General features: G+C 41.1%; 1 protein-coding gene across 1 annotated transcript; it reads right to left on the reverse strand.

Moving 5' to 3' along the window:
• Positions 1-7,038: 7,038 nt before the first annotated feature.
• Positions 7,039-7,719, reverse strand: LOC141920151 (claudin-8-like). Its single transcript, XM_074816845.1, has one exon. It carries the CDS (start codon positions 7,705-7,707, stop codon positions 7,039-7,041), a length of 669 nt encoding a protein of 222 aa, XP_074672946.1. The 5' UTR covers positions 7,708-7,719.
• Positions 7,720-18,322: the final 10,603 nt, after the last annotated feature.

An 18,322-nucleotide genomic window follows, 5' to 3' on the forward strand; every position in this document is an offset into this window, starting at 1 on the left:
AGTTTTTAAGGGTGTTTTGGCTCTCTGTGTGAAATGGTATTGGTCTGAAATGAGGTGCTGGTACCATAAGGCCAGGTGAACCATGGGTTTATGAACAGTGCATTACATGGGAATGCTCAGTCTTTCTTGAAAGATAATTTGTCACGGGCACCACTCAAAGAAAGATTAGCATGTAATTAGCTCTTGACAGTGGAGTGTTTCCAAACTGTGAGGTGTCAAACAGCTTTTTGGGTGGCACACAAACCAGGTAATGAGTGGGGTGGGCCCAGGGAGAGGAAATCACTGCTGCTCTGCTTGGAGATAGGTCAATGCTTTTCGTTGCCTGTGTTAACCAACATCCCTCGGCAAATTGAGCTGCTTACTCCACAAACTCCACTTCTTGGTAATTACTGTGATAATCACTGCATTTTCCTGCTTGAAGAGACGTGCACAAAAGTAGACTTGGACAGTGGGGGCAAACACTGTTGGAGAGAAGGCACATCCCAGCAGAGCAGCACAGACATCTGGAAACCCATGCAGTCCTTCTACAGGAGACAAAGGGGACATAGTGCGAGAGGCAGATGTGTGCATCTATGGCGTGAGCTGGGCATCTCATCAGAGCTTTCCACCCATCGCTGTGCAGAGCAGCACCCCTCTCAATCTCAGTCACTGCCCCCATCTTGGCCAGCTGTGGCCAAGCTGGAGGGCAGGAGGACTCCAGGAACTCTTCAGGCCCAAACACGAGGCTGCTGGGTTAGACCATTACAGATGGAAATGTCAGGACAGTGCACCAAGAGGCTCTGCACCTCTTCCCCTCCCACCAGGGTCTGGCTACCAGTGCCCAAGGCCGGCTCTGACATGATGCTGCCACGCCATGAGTGAGAGAGCATCTGGGTGGGCATCTGGCAGTCACCCAAGGTCAGCCCACCACAAGGGCACATTTAGATGAGGAGCATGCTCTTCCTTTAGACCCCTGCAAAGGCAGTCTGCTATTGTGTTTCCTCTGTCCTGGGGCTGCAGGCAGGAGCTCTCGCATCAGCGTTGGCCTTCCCCACATCTCCCCTTGTGTGGCTGCAGCAACCACCACGTTGGTGTAAGAAGAGCTTGCGGTCGGCATCTTGGACATGCCAGTGAGAGATCAGGAGTCAGACTAACCTGTGAAACACAGCTTTTGGAAAAGTACTTAGTTAACAATATACTTTTCTTCAACAGGTGGAGTTTATGTTGCCAATTTTTGCTAAATTCAGAATGAATGTGACAGTATGCGAGGCAATGTTTGTTGGGGTCTAGAGATTATTTTCTATCTCCCAGCACCATCTGGCATTACAGTGGAAACTCTGAATGAATAAACATTGCTTATCATTCTGTCAGCCACTCATCCATCAGACAGAAACTGAAACGCTAATGTACTCATCATCTTTGTCATTTGGCAATCAGGGACTACTTCACAGTAACTGAGACAAAGACCACAGATTAAGGTCCATAGCAGAAGTGGGCAACGGAGATTTAGCAAGCTTAATGTATTATTCAGTTTGACTGGTGCTGATGCAGGGATCAGAACATGATGGTTTTGTGGTTTCTATTTTTGAAGAGTCTTTTTTGCACAAAGGTGTCAGTGAAATTGCTGTGAGCTCTTTTTTTATTGTTGCTTAAATGAAGAGCAATATTTAAAAAAAAAAAGGAGGGGAGAATGATGAAGGGAACTGCATGATAAATTCATCTCTAGTGACTGATATGCAGGTAGTGTTTGCTTGGGAATTATTGGGGCAAGGGAAGTGTACATGCGTTACAATGAACAATAACTAGTTCAAACATCTTCGGGCAGTTCTGTCAATTCCATCCTCAGAGCAGACATCTGCATCCAGATTCTCTAGTTTTGCTTCCCTTGTCACTGCAGCAATCATTACAACTTGAGTGGTGAGCACTCCTGGATAACAGACAGATCCAGAATCTTTGATTAAATTGACCCTTCTTAAAACTCATCTTACCAGCAAGATTTGTTCTGGTTTGCAGGGCCCATATGAAGGAGGTGCTTTGAAGAGAAGCATCACTTTGTTACAGAGTCTTTGTCAGCACACACACGCTGCTGGGCTCGCTACTTGAACTGACTGGTAACAGAAATTAAAAGCGAAGTAAAGTTTACTTTTCTATAATGCCTCAAAATTTCACACTGTTCAGGTGATGACACATTCAAGTGAGGAGCCTTTTTGGAGGGACAGGCAACTGACTAGATAAAAGAATAAAAAGCCTAATGGTAAAATTAGCTTACTTTCATTTTTAAAGGGCTGGAAGTGTAGGGATGAGAATCTCAGGTAACTTTTTGTGTTCTGCTTTACTTTGGGTACAAACAGCTGAGTTCAGCATAGTATTTTCTCTTTTTTGTTTAATTGTTTTAAAAATTATGCAGTTGGTTATATTGTCACTGAGGACACACCAGCTTCAATCTATTCTGATCCCTGGAAATGAACAAACTCTCTGATGCTGAGTCTGCGGGTGTATATGGCTTGTTAATACTGCTGTCACAACCCTTTCCCTAGCCAGCTCTGTTCCTTGATGTTGCTGAAAATGAAATCTTTGTGCTTTTAAATATTTTTTGTTTGTCCTTATGGACAGGTGGAACATTTTCTGTGAGTGGCAACTGAACGCAAGAAGCACTGACACAGACCTTTTCAGCTGAAAATGTCCTACCCTTATCAGGGTATTTCTTGTTTTCTTTTGCTCTTTGTTTTTTAAAGTAGTCATAAAATGTCAAGTTAGTCTTATTCAGACTCTGAAACTCGAATCAGGAAAGCAAAGTGTGTAAGTCGGAGAGCATTTTCATACCAGATACAAAGGAAAAGAATTGTTTATTTGGTGGGTCAGCTCTGTCCTAGTTTTCAAAGATGACGTAGGACTCCCCTGAAAAGATCTCTTGTGCCTTTTTCAAAAGGATGGTTACAGTCAATCAGAAGGACACAATCAAGATCCCATTTCTGATTTTGTGAGTCCTCACACTGATTTTCACGAGAGTTGTAACATTTTTTAACATAAACTCGTTTAGTCTTAATGTCCCTCACACAGAGCTTTGTCTCTGTATATCAGGACTGATGACTGCATGCACTTATTTGTCTCGAAACCAGTCTGATTCATCTTTCTGTTATAATGAAATGTTTTGCTAGGCCGTCATTTTTGCCATAAACATATTCCCTTGACTGCATCGTAGTGCTGGATTATTTGCTCCAGAATCTTTTCTTTTCATCTCAGAGATGAATATACATTTTGGGACCAGCTTTTGAAATATCAATTTGCTTCAGGAAACTTCTTATAAGCAGGTCTTGGAAGTCAGCACTAAATCAGTTTTGTGTATTTCATTTTCCAAGGAATGAGACCCACTTTGTTTATTATCTAGCAAAACCCAAAGCATAATGTAAAAACCAAGTCTGAATCAGAAAAGGACATTATAAAAATACTGAAGCTGTCTTTCTCTAGCAATGGGGAAATACATTCATTCACTTTAATATAAAAAAGAAGCAATGATACAGTGGTAAAAAAACCCCAACCTGGAGGATTCATACATTTATTTCAAATACATAGCAAAATCTCGACTATTCACATTTATTTCCAAAGCAATTTTGTCCTGTAATCACAAAAGATTAAAGTGTATGATAGCATCAGGATATTAAACTAAATATTTAACCATAATATTTAATCAGCTGTTATTAACAAATACAGCAGGCTTGAAGTTTCTGACAGTTGTGCCTAGAGGAATCTGAACATAGCATCACTAAAGCAGGTTTACTGCCTCCACTCCTCAGTGAAAGCAGAGTTCTAGCACATGAAAACCTGACACAACTTTTTAGTAAACTCTGGCCCATCCACATCAAATGATACCCACATGTCAGGCCTTTTCTTCTGAGAGAAAAGTCCAGTCAGTAGTGATTATTCACACCCTGCTTCCTCTTGGTCCTCCATTACACAGTGTGTAACCAATGCTGTTTCCATGACCCTCCTGCGCCCTGGAGTGAAGAGGTAGCCCTTTCCCTAAATGTCTTTGCTGCATTACACATGTTGCTGAGCATCCTCTCCTCACCTATCTCACTTCAGAAGGACATGTTCAACCATCTATATAAGCTCTAAGAGTTGCCTTAGACACTCGGGATTCCCTGAGACTGGGTCTGGCTGGATATAACCCACAAGGGGAGGGAGCTCTCCTGGAGCAGCAGATGGGGAGTAGAAGGTGCAGCCTTGGGCACTAGAGACCTATCCAAGCTTTTCCATCATTCTCCTCAAGACAAGCTCTCCCTGTTACCCTCAGAAAACTCACGAACAGCAACAGTTTATTTTCAAAGCTCAACTGCAGTTTTTTGTTAAAGCCCTTAAAACTTCTTTTTCTTACTCATACCTCCAAACTGCAGCTTCCAACTAGTCAGTTCGGAGCATGACAGGTTTTGAATAGGGTAAAAGGAAGAAGAAAAAACTGTCTCCCTTAGCAGATGCAAATGCACCCATACAGTTTACTCAGCCAAATGCATTCCTTGCATACAGAGGTAAAGTACCTAGTAATCTTCTTAATGTGGTTTTCCCCACCAGAATCCACAATAAAGGAATTTCTGTTCTGTTCAAAGGGAGAAGGTTAACCACTGTGTTACATCTCTTGCAGATTAGCTTGTTATGAGAGATTTGTTCCTGCATCAAATTCAGAAATTTTAGTGTCACAGACTCTTAAACATATTTGGGTGAGTCTAAAGTGCTAAATCACATCACCAGAAATTGCTGTTTGTGTCAATAAAACCTGAGACACCCGAACAGCAGCCCAGCCTAGCTGTACACTTGGAATCAAGGTCAGATTCCAAACCCACATGAAAGCACAAGGTTGTCTGAGCGTAGAGATTTTGTTTGAGCTCATCTTTTGATCAACTGGTAACAGAGAAAAATGGAAGAATATGCAGCCATCAGGTGTTAATGTTAGATGTAAAAAGCTTGGGTTTTCTTTGAAATTAATGTTAAATGCTCAAATAAATCAGTTTTCTCTTTCAACCCTCTGAAAATAAAGTTACTACTGTAAATGGCACACCCAGTTCAAATTTGATTTTTAGATGAACGTACTGATAGTGAAAGCATTCAGGATCCTTTAATTAATGTTACAGAAAACTGCACTTAATTACTTCTTAAGCACTTGTATCTACATAAAGTTGCATTATATTGCATACATCATCTTTTAAATACATTATCTACATATAAATATGTATCACATTTGCATTGTAGTCTTCTTCCTCTGCTTTGTTAAACACAAATGTCATATCTAAATGAATCCAAAAAATGCAATTCTGGTTATTCACCAAAAAGTTACTTATTAAACAAAATATGTATTATAGCACATAAATACAATAAAGTAATAGGTGAAAGTTCTCAGGGTAGTATAAATTATTACCAAAGTCAACAAAATGACTCCACTGAAATGAGCTGTCTGACCCAAAGACAGCTGCTGTGACAGGCATCAGCAGATATAAGACAACATAAAAAATACATGTTTTAGTACTAGAAATCCTACTTACAAATGTTCTCTTAAAAGCTCATCTGGAATTAATAAGTGTTGATTTGACTGCTCAAGTGATGAGCAGGATACATTAAACCTGTTTTCTGGTGATTAGAAAATTCCTACTAAAAGATCTGAGCTGGTTGTCTTAAATGTAAATGCACATTAGCTAATATATGTAATGAATATCTGTGTTCAGCGGCACTGTTTCATTTAGATTCATCTGAAGTCAAGTTAATAAAAGGCTTGTTTAATTAAATGCAGTTTTCCATGTTCTGTTTCAAACTGAACAGTCAAATTAATATATAGAGGCATTGCTCTGCTCAACTAGAATAGTCATGACACCCTTTTTTCGGAGACCAGTCACAGCCACAGAAAAGGATCAAACTGAAGACCTGTGTCATGAAATTATCAATGAAATGGTACTATCCATTACTACAGTGTAAAGAATGAGAAAAACTCTTTTGAACTGGATCTTCTTTGGTCACTTATCAACATTGTGATATGCACAGTGTCAAAAGCAGGTTCCAAGTTTTCAGGTATGGAAAAAAAATGTACAACTGCAAATACTGTTGAATTCTGCACAATGGACAGATAATCATCAGGCTGCTCAGTCTATATTTTAAAATAACTCTTGTGAACACAAAGCAGACAGAACAACATTAGGGTTTGGCTTTTGTGGGTGTGATGGAAGATGTAGGCAGTGACTCTTGATCCTCCAGTGGGAAAGTAGGGATTACACGTTTACATGACCTGGCTTGTTTAATTGTATTTGACATTAGCACAGTGCTTTAAAGTGCACAAAGACAGATGGTCTGTCCTGAATTTTATAGAACAGTAGATGCTAACTGTAGAATAGAAGAAGCCATAAAATATGAGAGGTGGCAAGCAATGGAAAGCTAATACATTCATGGCAAAGTCTGGTGAAGTGATTAAAAATTGTATTATTCCATGATCTGGATTCTGTGCCCTGAAGAAGAAATAAAGATACATCAACACAACAAGCACCTACAAAACCCATAGTCAGTCATAGATGCCTCTAATGGGAGAGCATGAACATTTGTATGCCAATATTGGAAGTTCCATTGCTGGCAGCTTCTCCATTCATTCAGCAGCTGCTTCAGCCATGCTGCCAACCCAATGCTTCTCACCACTGTCCTAGAGCTGTCCTTATGAAGACTTTAACTTAGAGTAAAATGCACTGCTCCCTTTGCACACCACGGGTTTAGGGGAGGGCAATGGTGCTATTGCACAGTAGCTGCCTTCCTTCCAGCCCAACCATATGCTGTTTGTCTTCTCTGAGAGACTCCTGGCTGCTGCTGTTCCTATGCCATTCTTCATTCCCATAAAATGGTGAGATTTTTCTTCTGACTGTACTCTAATATAATGCCCATGTAATAACATTTCCTGTAAGTATGTTAGCATGTCAATAGTAAACAGCAAACAAACAAAATTGTTCCTCCAGTACTGACTCGGAGTTTAATTAGACACTGAAGTCAATCAGTACATATCGACATGCTAAGCAGAAAGATCACATGGAGCAACTACACATAGGCATGCACGCTTAGGGACGGCCCTCCTGCAAAGTCAGGTTTGTGCAGTCTGTGACGGGAAAGTGAAGGATACCTGGATTTTGAGGATGTGTCAGCCCAACACCAGAAACTACAGTACATTGCTCCCGCAGAGATGAGAAGTGCAGTGCTCACCCAGCCCACATAGAGAGCAGCTCCTAGTTCTCGTTTCAGTGGCATAGGGACTTTCGGATCATAGAAGTCGTGAATGATGCTACCTCCAGTCCAGGACACAGGGATCATAACAAGGATGCCCGTCAGGAGAAAGGAAACTCCAGCTGCCAGAATGAAGATACTGATGCCCTGGGGATCCTCCTTGGTCCTGTGAGTGTACTTCACACCAACAATGGCCATCAAAAAGGAAATGATTGACAGGATCACTGCAATGCACATGAGGGCTCTGAATGCCTCCAAGGTAGGGGGGAGAGCCAGGACAGAGTCATAGAATTTGCACTGCAGCCTGATGCCCAGCTGACTGATGCAGTCCATCCACAGTCCTTCCCAGATGGTCTCAAACACCACGATGTTGCCATCAATGTAGGCAGAAACTCTCCACTGTGGCATAACTGTGGCTGCCAAAGTCCCGACCATGCCGACACCTCCGAATATTAGACCAGTGATTTGTAGCACACAGCAAGCCATGCTTCTTCTGAAAAAGACACCTCAAGCGAGGTGGACTAGAAAGTCTCCCAAAATCACTTTTTCATAGAAGAAATATAAAGTATGAGAGGGAATATTTTCTCTAGCAGTTTTCTCATATGGCAAGTTGTTGGGTTTTTTTAAAAGCAGCTCGCTCCAGTCTGAAGTTCAGACAGGTGGAAATCCATTTCTGACTGGCTAGAAGGACCTGCTATTTATTTGCTTTGAAATCCCCTCTGACTACAGCGCCTACCCATCAAGCCTAACAAGTTTCCAGCCAATGGGAAACTAGAAGGGGTGTGTCATAGTTGATTCTACTGCTTCTCATAGTGTGTCTGTAGTGATGCTATAATTAAGTAAGTGTCAGAGATTCAATTAAAGGTACCTAATTGCAGGGCTAATAATTTCTTAACTGCAAGATTGCAGATATGTTGAAATTTAGTACAGAAAGTCTGAACTTCCATCTGTTAAAATATTCTGCAAAATAAGTCATTACAGTTGCTCTTATGACAAAAGCTAAACTTGGACTTGGAGTGGGACTTACTTTTTAAGTGCTACAGCCCTGGGAAAACAACTGATTTTTTTTTTTTTTTTTTTTAAATCAAGCTAGGAGGTACTTGGTGTAGCTCTTTAATGTAGATTCCTTGTTTTGATCAAATACAGAAGTATAATCATGATATTAGACAGGTACAGGAAAGTCAAGTATTCCAATGAACATCAAAGCTTTACTCTACCAGCTGCATAATTCACAAGGGTGACAAAGAAAATAGCTGGCAGTCTTTCACAGCTTCTGATTTTGAATCCATGAGTAAGGTCGCTGTTAGGAAATAATCCTCTTCAAGATTCTCTCCCCCATTGGAAGGATACTGTTGTCATTATGTTCCATACATAGGCAACATTATTGAGGGTTTGGGGATAATTGTCTAATATGAAAAGGATGAGCTTTTCTTTCAGTGTACAATGCACCTTGAACAAAGTCAGAGATCCCTCCCACAAGCATCTATCCCAGTCTGCACACATAGCTACAAGCCTGGACAAAAATGCAAGCTGAAGACTGATTTGCCTTGGGCAAGTTAGGAATAACTGCTGTATTATGGTTTTTTTTACTTTCTTCTCCCTACCTTGAGATAATAGTATATGACAACAACTCATGGGTGTTGAAATTGATGTCTTTCTGGTTACTCCAGCTCTTTGAAACAATGGGGCTAGTAAAAAAAAAAAAAAAAACCACACCAAAGAAAAAACCCCATTGGCCCACTAAAGGCAATGAAGGTCCATAGAAGTGCTGTCGAAGAAAGACATTCTCAATTGCTTATGGGTTGTAGTATTGTGGGCTCTGTGCGTTTGGAAATATCAGACATTGCCTTTGATGGTATTAATTTAGTTACAGCCTTAGGTGCCTATACAACATATTCAAAACAAAAGCTAAAACCCATGAAAAGTTAATTGCCCATATAAACCACTCCCAGCCCACAAAATCCCCTCCTTTTTACAGTTACTAACTGTAAGGAAGGAGTACCCAGTAATGCAAGTATAATGTTACATGTCCACGTGGAAAATACTCCCAGTGGATCTGGGCAATTCAGTTTTGCCTTGAAGTCTGCTAACAGGAATCTGGAGAGAAAAACTGTCTTCAGCTAAGATGTGAAATGTAACTTTTAGAAACTAAATACATTATCAGATTTGTTCTTTTAGAGAAGTGAATATTGCATCACTCTTCTGCAGACATAAAATAAAAGAATCCCATGATGCAGAAAAGTTAAGGCACTTTGCTCTATGTCAAAAAGAGGGAGGTGATAGAGATTAAATCAGAAGTCATAGATGGTTACCTTTCTAAAAGAATCTCCTTTCTCTGGCAGGAAACTGTTCCCTTAGAAGAAGGGACCTGTGCTGTTTAACTTGAGTACAGCTTCCAATCATCTTGTAGGACTTTTTAACCTCTGAATTCTGAAAACTGTTCTTTGATTTGTTGTTTTAACTTCAAAAAAGAAAAAACAATTTGTGGAAAAGTCCTCTCAAAACTAGCATTTAAATGTCATTTTTTCAACAGCAAAACTCTTTGTGCAACATTTTCAGGGAGCCAGCTCTTGAAGGTATACACAGCTGGAGAACAGACCATGCCTAATGCCCTGAATCTGTTTATCTGACTGCCTTATCTAGCAGGATTGCTCTGAAATAATTTTTCCTTACATGACTCTGGGAGGGTCAGCCACTGAGGTCATGCATAAAATGACATTCTGTGACAGTCAGGGCATGGTCTGTATAGCAGATGAACTGACCACAGAAATATTATTAAAATGCATCATATGCTGTTGTGTAGCAATATATCCAGAGACTGCTAAATGGTTGAGTGGTTTTTTGATCTTTAATTGGAAGTAGTATCTGCGGTGAGTGACATCCAGCATAGGTGTAGGCCTAAGAGAGGAACACCCAGGCTACTCTGCTGCATGTACTGTCCAGTGGCACGATGGTTCTCGTTGAAATCTGAGGGGAAGGAAGCAGGAAAAGAAAACCAGTAAATGGCCATTTTGAGACTTGAAGATAAATTTCAAAAATTACAATAAGCTACAGGAGATAGGTTGAAAAAAATATCAAGAAACACTACCAACATCTTGGAAATTCATGAGGACCGGAAAATCTCATCAACCTCTTAAATGCCAGCGAACCTCTGGCTTTGCTAAGCACTGGAAGAGTTATCTTTTGTAGAAAAGTCCTGTGTTTAAATAAGCCTGGAAAGAGCCCCTGTGGCCTTGTATACCCTAGAGAACTGAACATCCATTTAAAGGCTCACCTCACCTCTCAGAAAGAAATGCTTATTTGACTGAGTTACTTCAAAATCACTCTGAACAGCAGTCAGCTCTTAAAGTAGAAATTAAATATATGCTTACATGGTGGGCGTGGCAGACACAATGGCTTTAGTGTCAGGCGAGAAGATATAAAAGGAAAACTCCATTTACCCCTGACTAGACTTTAGAAGTCTCCCCATTTTGTGTATCATCCATCTGTTATGCTATTTGGAAGCTTACTTGACTCAAGATGAGAATACCAGTTCTTATGCAAAGATGGCCACCCCAAAATTTGCCTTCAAAGAGGAAAACAGGCAACTGAGGAAGCATGTAGCCTTTACACCTAATCTTTCCCTGGATCTCTGTTCAGATTTACATTTTCTCTTCCCTTCATATCAGTTTGTTCATTTGAATCTTTTCCTGGGGCACTATCTTCTGTTTCCTTCCTAGCTTTTAAAATGCTGATGCCACTTGAAAAGGAGGAAGTAGAGCATCTCCAGTCCACATGATTAACAGAACCTGTCAGTGATCCCCAGTGCTTAATTAATTATAGGCATCAATAATGTAAAAACTTAATTGCCTCCCAGAAAACAGGTTTCATTCCGCTTTGTATATCTTCTATGTACATTGAATTTTAGAGTCCTTATACATACACATGCACCTACATATAAATAGACTTTAATCTTGTACAAATGTACAGCTATAATGTACACAGTTCATTATGAGCTTTAGTCAAGAATAGATAAGTTGGTTATACTACAGGCTAATGAGCTAAATTTAAGGTTCAGTAACATTTTTGGAACAGGCAAATATGCAGATTTATCAAAAGCACACTTTAGATTAGTGATTACAAAGAGTTACAGTTAAGTCTCTTAACCTTCCAGAGGCTGCAGTTATCCAGCAAGGCTGCAAAGCTGCCTAACCACCTGCTGTGTCTTGCAACGGAATACAGCAGGTTGTGCCTCTGCAGTCACGCTGCATCCCGTCCCCTCGGGCAGAGGTGCTGGGTGAAGCCACACAGACCTAGATCATTCTCTGCATGTAAAATCTGCTTTGAGCCTACAACAAATAGGGTTCGGATTGTCTACAGATCACTTGTTTTGGAAACACATGTGAAGGGCATCAGTTCCTCCCTACTTGTGGCTTCCACTAGTCCATTCATTACACGCTGGGGTAACCACTTTGTTTTCAACTATTTAAAAGGGCTGGTCAATAAAATCATAGTTGAGTTAATGGTTCCATTACTTTCTACAGTATTTTGATTGACTGTATTTTGAGCCTATTGGTGAAGCAAAAGGTTACTTTGTTTCTCTTTTAATTCAGGAGGAAATGGACTGAAGCCAACAAAGGCCTTTTTATTTGTGCTAACTTTAATATTGCTGCCTGCACATATATTAAAAGATGAAAGCACGTCTCCTTCCCCCTCTCTTCAAGCTTGGCACATTTTGGAGTGAGAGGAACACCTGCTCAGTGTAGCTTAGAGAGGGATTTCCCCCAGACACATAACAGGCACTGTACTTGGGCGCTGACCTCTAACTCTGGCTTTGAGGCAACCCATGACTGAAAAGAACTAATATTTATTTTCTGTCATCTTCCACAGCATGCCTGAAATTCACAGCCTGACAAAAGTGCCAAACTCTTAATGATATTCCATGTCTGAGGAAGCCTGTCTCCCAGACACTGAATGAACTCGAGTTTAGTGTAATAAAACCCTACAGTAATAAAATATTAAATACTCCTTTGAGTATTTAATCCATCTAAACTACTTCAGGCTTTTACAAGGTATTTGTCACCTCAATACTTGCGTACAGGGAGCAGCCATCCTGATAGAAATAGAACCTGCCAGAAAATATGCTATCTTACTTTGCTGTTTAATGACAGGACCTCAAAGCATTCCTCTAGAAAGTATTTAGGGGCATTTGATTACGTAGTTCACATTAAGCTGTTGGAAATATAACAGTGGCAAATTCCCAAGGCAGTATTGATTGTTTTCATAAGAGTTAGCAGCAGGGTATACAGTTAGGCTATTACTGGATGGAGCACTGGGGAACCCATTTATTTATATAATTTACTATGATGGAATAAAAGAGGAGGAGAAAGTATGCTGTGGCAGTGATGGCCTAAAGACAGGTGAGAGGCAAGGTCTATAGAAAGAAATAATAGCTTTTGTTAGGCTACCCAATACTGTTAGAAACAAGCTCTTAGTCTCAGAATCGCAAGAAAGATTGCTTTTGGAGCACAGAATAATAATACACACTTGAAATATCTTTCCAGTAACCAAGCAGTGTGGGTAATTAAAAAGGTAAGTCTCAAACTTTAAAGAACAGGTTTGTTCCCCTCTTTCTCAGTCATAATTTGGCCTCCTTCCTGTCCAGTCCTGTCCCACTCACTTTTTGTCTTCCCCCAAATGCCACCTCCTGAATGAAACTAACTACATTGTTAAGTTCCACCTCCAAAATAAACCCTAGCAGCATGAGCTCCACCACCACTAGCCTCAACATTGTGCATTCAATGACACCCCCAAACCTGTCATCTCAGCATACAGCAGGGTCACCCTTTACCCCCACACTCTCCTCTTTCTCTCTCTATCCAAATCCAGAGTCCTTTATCAAAACTCTGGGCTTCTGGCCAGGATGTTCCATTACTCCTCTCTCCTTAGGATTGGGAATCCCCTCTTCTCTGGGACACCCTTGCTGACTTTCCCCATCTGGCAAGCTGGGTGTCCCATAGGAAGGAGCAACATAGACCCTGCCTGTTGAGCCTGTGTAGCTGGCAGAGTTAATCTCCAGATTTACCTTGGTTTTCCTTCAAACAGAGGGAAAAGAGAAGATGCAGAGGAGAAGGGAAGCCCTGCCCAACCAACCAGCTGTTACTGCACTCACACAAAAGAACCTCTTCCTGGAAGTCATAAATCACTTTGAATTTGTGTTGGCACAGAGACCAAAGCAGGAGTATTTCACAGGAAGCAATTAATTTTTGTCACTTGCTCTCAGAACACCGTCTCCAGCATTGTGAATCATAGCAGCCCCAAAGATGCACCACTGTCACTGCAATTTCGGGGCTGATGTGTCTCTGCACAGTGACAGCCCATAGCCTGCAAGGGCACAAATGATTCACCAGTGTGGGCACACTGCTTCCCCTCAGGGACGATCCAGTGCTGTTCCTAATTGCAGCATACTATGTAGCCAGTCAAAATATGAGCTTCTTTGTCCATGATCAAGCAGTAGATGCTTTCATTCCAGATCTGAATGTGTAGTTTAGCACAGAGTGCAATACTTCAGAAGAAGGAAGAATGTCTAATAACTATTTCTACCGACCATGTGTTGGGAGTTAATGGGTGAGAAGTTAGGGAAGGGAAAGGAAAAAAGATAGAAAACAGTCTGATATGTGCAGACTGACTTAAAAACAAGTATAAAATGGAGAAGGGAAAGGCCTCAGCAAATGTGATGCTTTTACGTTGGAATGGAACAGAGCTCACATTGTGAGGCAGAAAATGGTATGTGAAGGATCATTAAGATGGGAGGATCTCTATCTCTGCAGAAGAGGTGAGAAGAGCAATGAGGTGAAAGTGCCTGGAGCATTGAGGGAGAACAACTCCTCTGATCCTGATCACATTATTCTTTATTAATTAGACTGAACAGCTTAGGGACGTGAATGTGGATGAGGCTTAAAAATTCCTTAGGAAGTGTCTGGAATGTGAATCCCATGGGGAAGGAAAGGAGAGACTTGTAGGAAGGAGTAAGGTTGGTACTCAGCTGGATGAATAACTCCACAGAGAAGGTATTTAGTAGAAGAACAGAAAAGATAATCAACTAGCAAAGAAAATATATCTAAGAGGTCAGAAAATTTAAGGGGAAAATAAGACTCAATAAAAGTCAATCCAAATCAGGTTTTTCAAAAAATAGTGTAATAAAAGGTGCTACAGGCATACAGATAATACAGAACAGCAAGGGAAGAGGCATGCTAGGCTATGAGTCTAAGAAAGGTGGTTAGTCCTCCTCTTCTTTGAATTTAAGTAACACCAAGGACACAGAAGAAGGAGAGCGTGACAGAATTACAATACTGTATCCAAGCTATATAAAAAGCTCCAAATGTCTATGAGCACAAACTGAAGAAAGAGAGTAATTTTCACTGAAGGAACTTCAGCATGTGCAGTTCCAAATCTGGTAGTAAGGACTGTTAGTATATGTGTCAAATCAGGAGGGATACTGTGTGTCTGGAGAGCACTGAAACTAAGGGAATGAGTGGGGAGGTGGAAAACTCTGTGCACAACTAGAAACCTATTAGTCAGAATCTAATAGTATAAGGTGATTTAAAATCCATTATGAAGAAAAGAATAAATACCTAGATGTAAATGGAAAGTTAAATAAAATGAAGCATGGACTTAGCAAAAATAGATTCAGTTTTTGTTTGGTGACATTATCTAGAAAATAAAATTTGAGAAAATCTAATCCATTTGGACCTTATTAAAGCATCTAACACAGAAGTGGGAAATTAATAGAGACACTGAAGGGATGGAGAAGAGTAAAAATAATGTGGATGCAGAATCTATGAGTGAGTAAAACAACAAAAGGATATATTGGAAGGAGAATGATCATGTTCCTATTTCCAGACATTGATTTCTGCTACTGTTGGAGCCAAGGATTTCTCTGGGGTCTCATCTTATTATCCTTAGGGATCTAGCAACAAAAGAGCAACTGCAGCAAGGAAATTTGCATCAGACATCCAGTTGGTCAATGTACTGTCAATGGTTAAGTCCCACAGCGCAGGAAAGCTGGTGATCTTGAGGCCTGGAATAATAGCAGTACAATGCATTTAATGTATTCAAGGAAGGTATTTGCTTGGTTTTGTGAATCATTTACCGCATGCTATGATAACCTACAATAAGTATATTCAGTGTGCTCAGCAGTGGTGAGGCTTCCTCTGGGATGCTTTGTCTTGTTTTGGACATCAAACTTCAAGAAAGAGGTGGAGGAGCCAAAAACAGCCAGAGGAGATAAACAAGTATGGGGAGAAATGTAGCAAGCATGTCAGTGAGGAAAGAATTAGAGATGATTAAGCTAAGCAAGAGAGGTTCAAGAGGTCAGATGGTAACAGTCCTGAAATATAGAAAAGGCTGCCTACTTTAAAGAAAAGCAGTAGTCTCTTTTCTGTGCCTGCTGCTGATGGGACAAAAAATAATGGAGCAGCCTTAGTCTGCAGTGGGGAGATTTAGTTTAAGCTTCCTGAAAACCTTTTTTAATGAAAATTATAATTAAGTACTGGGATAGATTGCTAAGGACACTGCAGAGTAGCCGCCTCTGGATTTTTTTAGGGCACAAACATCTCTCAGGATTAATTTTGGAGTATTATTCATTGAGAAGAGCAATGGAGTAGTTAATGGATATTACTTTTTCTAGAGTGAACTCCACTTACAGTCTTCTCCTCCTATTTGTCCAATTTGACCCTACATGGACCACCTCCCACTAATGAAAGGAGTCTTGACAGCACCCAGGTAAACTAGTTGGCATCAGCCTTCTCCTAACTTCTCAAGCAACACATAGTTAGGACTGCCAATGGCCTACATCCCTTAGGTGTTGGTTCCTTGCTGAGACTTTGCAGGAAAGTATTGTGGCCACCAGCTCCACAGGGCAGTGGGATGAGTGAAGAGGCAGCATGGTTAGCAAGGGGTCAGCTTGCTTTGCTGCCTAAGGGTTGATCCATGGTAGAGTCACAGGCAAAGTCCAAGTGCTGAAAGCATCCAAAATGCAGAACGAAGGTGGGTCTTGGTTGAGGGGCTCAGTTCAGGAGCTCAACCCTGCTCTGCAAGGCAAGACTGGGGTAGTGGACATGTCTGTGTCAGGACTGTGGGTACTGGCCAGGACCTTCACAGGGCTGGAGTTACCCAGCGCTGCTGTTCTTCCAACTCAGCAGGAAAGGAGAGCTGTGCATCATGCCTCATGCTCAGAAGGCCCACTGTATCTGTTGTGTGGGGTCAGAGTATAACCCATGGTGAAGGGCTTAAATCCCAGATAAGCCTGATGTTTTGTTAAGCACAAAGACACCCTGAGTACAGGAAGGTGGAAGTGGGAATAGTACCTCCAAGCACAACTGTCCACTGTCCCTGGTCTTCTGCTGCTCTATAGGCACCTGCCCCTGACAGTGGCAGCTGAAGATCTCCATACATCTCCAGGCTGGCACAGTAGGGCCATTCTTATATTTCACTAATAAGCCTTTATGGCTCTGAGGTCCAAGATATGGCCTCTTCTAATCTCTCCCTGCTCCATTTTCTATTATTCTTTACTAGTCATGTTTGAGAGCTGAACAGAAAGCAAGCAGCCGACAGATAAACTCACATATAAGCACCATGTATATTCAAAAACACTGGGGAGTACAACACCTACTCAGGACTGCACCTTAAAGAGACAGACAAATCCATTATATGCAGCTGACCTTACTGGATTTGCAGATGTGTGATAACGTCATGTGTTATATGCTTCATTCTCATATAAAATTACAAAACAGGAGCTCACACACACTCAGGCTCTCTTACAGCTCTACCTTGCCTGCACAAAACAGCTCCTGAAACTGTGGGTCTGCTGCCATCCGTGTTTACCACCTCGCTGTCTAGCTCTAATAAGAGCAGTGCCTAGTAATGTAGGTGACAGCTCTACCCTCCAGACCTCCACAATGGTTGCAGCAGCAGTGGGAGAATTTCAGAAGAGGCTCATTATAAATGAAAGCCCAGGTGCTCAATCACAGAGAGGTGATTGAAATCTTGAACCTCTACTCATCTGAGTTAAACGAGCGTTACTCTCCTCTGACCTGCTAGTTGTGCATTCATTTACGCAGCACAGAGGGCACCAGGTGGACCTGTAAAGATTCCACATCCATTTTACATTGCAGGAATGCATACAAGGGCCCAAAGTGCAGGGCAAAGGGGAACAAGCTAGACACAGTTGGTGTCATTTATGGAGGCAACACTGTTATTTCCCAAATAATTTTTCTTGTCTGTAAGCGTGAAATGAGTTCAAAATTACAGGATATAATATTTGAAAATGTATGGCTTCAGGCAGTTGTTTTGTGTTTGGATATACACTTCTAGACGGGACCCTCTGCTCAAACTACTCAGAGTTTATTTAATGCACAAAGCTGGGGGAGGTCAGCTCTGTTTAAAATGGAAGCTTTCATTTCAGTTCTCTTGAAGATATGGTATATGGGTGAGACACAATTTAAAGGAAACGGCTGGATGTTCCTGGGAGGTACTTAAGGGGGAATACAGTATAATAAGGAGAACTGTTTGCAACATATATGGGATCTGTAAAGGAGATTTTCAAAAACTTCAGGGTCCCACTCACAGTCCATTGGACTTGTGTTCCTGTTAGTCTTGTGAATAGTTTTCGAAGTCTTATAGTCTTCTCGTATCTTCTTTTATTTGTACAACTAGATCAGTATGTGCTTTACCATGAACAGATAATACTATCCAATGTGGCAGTAGCGTTTGATGTACACGGGGCTTTTACAGAGGTGTCATGCTCATCTCACTTTTCACTGAGGCTTGCCTCAGACCTGTAGATGAATGAGTCACTCCATGTTTTGACAGCAGAGATAACTACAGTGCACCGGTACATATACATGTAGTTTTCTGAGTAAGATCTTGTACCTGCCTTTTAGAGCGATGAACTAGGCAGGTGACTTTATTATAGACATCATTGTAAACCCTGGTGTTCTAGCTATGAGTTATGTGTAGGATATTCACAAAGTGCTGCTAACAACAGGTTTTCTCGTCCACTGTCTTCCTCCCAAAGAGACTGAACTGGCATATAAACGTTAATGAAGGAATACAAAGGAAA

This window comes from Strix aluco, chromosome 2, assembly GCF_031877795.1.
Source record: "Strix aluco isolate bStrAlu1 chromosome 2, bStrAlu1.hap1, whole genome shotgun sequence".
Lineage (NCBI taxonomy): Eukaryota > Metazoa > Chordata > Aves > Strigiformes > Strigidae > Strix > Strix aluco.

Bases quoted from the DNA above. Each gene is read 5' to 3' on its own strand.
- LOC141920151 (XM_074816845.1), bottom strand. From the start codon at position 7,707: ATGGCTTGCTGTGTGCTACAAATCACTGGTCTAATATTCGGAGGTGTC.